The sequence below is a fragment of the Plasmodium fragile genome (assembly GCF_000956335.1).
Source record: "Plasmodium fragile strain nilgiri unplaced genomic scaffold supercont1.4, whole genome shotgun sequence".
In the NCBI taxonomy this organism is placed as follows: Eukaryota; Apicomplexa; class Aconoidasida; order Haemosporida; family Plasmodiidae; genus Plasmodium; species Plasmodium fragile.
Genome location: NW_012192584.1, coordinates 106,386 through 108,765, shown reverse-complemented (window position 1 = coordinate 108,765; position 2,380 = coordinate 106,386). Strand labels below are relative to the sequence as shown.

The 2,380-nt window shown below is 38.9% G+C and overlaps 1 protein-coding gene across 1 annotated transcript; it reads right to left on the bottom strand.

The window, feature by feature from the left end:
* Nucleotides 1-356: 356 nt before the first annotated feature.
* Nucleotides 357-2,090, bottom strand: AK88_00476 (uncharacterized protein; the record flags this gene model as incomplete). Its single annotated transcript, XM_012478127.1, has 3 exons — nt 357-386; nt 712-1,496; nt 2,018-2,090. The coding sequence occupies 3 exons, from the start codon at nt 2,088-2,090 to the stop codon at nt 357-359; spliced, it is 888 nt and encodes a 295-aa protein (XP_012333550.1).
* Nucleotides 2,091-2,380: the final 290 nt, after the last annotated feature.

The following is a 2,380-nucleotide window of genomic DNA, read 5'->3' as shown; positions in this document are numbered from 1 at the left end:
AAAAAAAAAAAAAAAAAAATATGCATATATATATATGCACGGGAGAATATAACAACACACACACACGACAGGCATTTATTTTGTGGGTGGCTTACTCTCCACGTGTGCGTGTGCTTGTCGTTTCATATGTAATATTATTGAGTTATCATTCTTCTTCATTTGCCTCCTTTTTTGTTTTCCCCTCCCCCCGTTCAGGCGTTTATATATATAAAACACATAAAATTATATGTGGCTATTGGCACGGGCTAATAAAAATTTGTTGGGGGGGGTTATACTACTACTCTTCCTGTACCCACCAACGCTACACCTAGGGGCTGCTTCTACACTTCACTTGGTCATCATGAGGGCTTCCTACCTCACTGCAACTTTTCTACATACTTGGCCAACTGCAAATGGGTGCGTTAAGGGGAAAAAGGGAAGAGGTGTGGTGTGTGCATCGCGTGGTGGGGGGATAAAACAAATTTCACGACGCACGTTGTATGACGCGCAAAATAAAAAGATTTTTTTCAGAAGTAGAAATACATTCTCAAATTGGTTTCGAATCAGGTCTGTTTTTATCATCATTAAAAATCTTTATTGGTCTCGGTTGGTATGGCTTTTTTTTTTTTTTTTGCATGCTACTACAAAAATAGCCTTCCAAAGCACCGCGTGTATAACAAAACGAAGTCGCTCCTCCCGTTTTCAACACTACATAAAAAGTGTACTACTCACCTTTTCCTTGACGCGCTTCTTCCTGAGCTTGGCATTAAGCTTCTTGGGTTTGTCATGCTTAGCTACAAATTTCTTCACCTTATCCTTTTTCTTCTGAACCTTTTCGGGATTTTTTCTTATTTTTTCATGAGCACTCAGGTACATTTGTTCAATATTATTTGCATCGATTTTATTTTTTATGTATTCATTAAAATGCGTTTTGTATTTGTCCATGTCCTCTTCTTGTAACGTCTTCATGTACTCAGCCACGTGAATACCCAAGATGTTTTTTCTTAACTGTTCAGGATTAAATTCATTTTTTGATCCAGGGAACCTATTAGTGCCATGAGGAATATTCAATCCTCCATCACATGCACCTTTCAATGCAGCAAAGACTCGATTTCCTGTTGTCGTTCTTGTAATACCAACATCTAGGAATGCTTTAATCGGTTTTCTCTCTTCATCATCCTCCTTATCCTCATTATTTTCATTCATATCGTCTGTCAGTTTTTGCACCCCAAGAAATTGCGTGTCGAGATTGAGCGACTTCAAAAATCTTCTTGCACATAATAACCCTGTGGCGTAGGCAGCTGCGTAATTTTTTAATCCTACTGGAATTCCATATCGGACTAGCTCCTTTGATTTAGCCTCTGCCAATATTTTATCACCTTCAATGTGTGCACTGGCTATCTGGCATATGATTTGGCAGTTCGTCTTGCGCACCACAAAGCGAAGCTTCTGTGCGTTGTACTTGTTCTTATCCTGCAGGATCAGGGCCTTGCGCGCTCGGTAATCAGTCTTGCCCTCTACAAATGGGGGGGGAGGTGATAAAAAAAAAAAAAAAAAAAAAAAGGGGGGGGGGGGAAAAAAAAAAAAAAAAAAAAAAAAAGGGGCGGACACGTACATGTGATGCGGAGAAACGTACAATGGGATGTTTTGGGGTGGAAGGGCAAATCACCCCATGGGGGCGGTAAAAATGACAAATGGCCGCCTCGCCAAATAAATGCAAAAAGTTTGCCCCTCCTTAAGTCATGTGCCAAAGTCAGGTGAGTCAGCAACTTGTGGGAAAAATGCGTAACTCGTTTTATCAGTGGCATTTTTTTTTTTTTTTTTTCAATTTAGCCTCGAATAAAAATATCCCTCATAACTTTTGCTATTAAGAACGTATTCATTTATTTAAGGCATGGGCGTGCGTGGCCATATTATTGGCCATATTATTCACGGTCACTACATAACACTCTGTACCGCTCATACAAATGCATAATACAAAGCCACGCGGAGGCGCTTTTCTACAAAAAAAACTCCACGCGTTAACTACTGAACGTACCTCGTCGCCTCCTATACTTCACTTGGTACCTCTTAAAGTACGCCTTATTCTTAACAACCTTAACATATGCCATTTTGCTTTTTTTTTCCACAAGAAGATAATGTTCCTTCTCTGATGTGACAAAACCGTGTGAATCAGCTGCGTGAAACGATGGGTCAGCACGCAAGGAAGTGAAGAAAAAAAACAAGTAAAATAAAAAAAAAGCGGTTTTGCCTCAAGCGGGAAGCTTTAAAAAGAGGAAATAAGGTTTGTAAAAAATCCTGCATAAAAGCAGAAATGCACAGAAAAATGAAAAACGAAAAATATTAAAGTGAAAAAGGAAAAATGTTTTTTTTGTTCTTCTTTTTTGGAAAAAAATAAAAC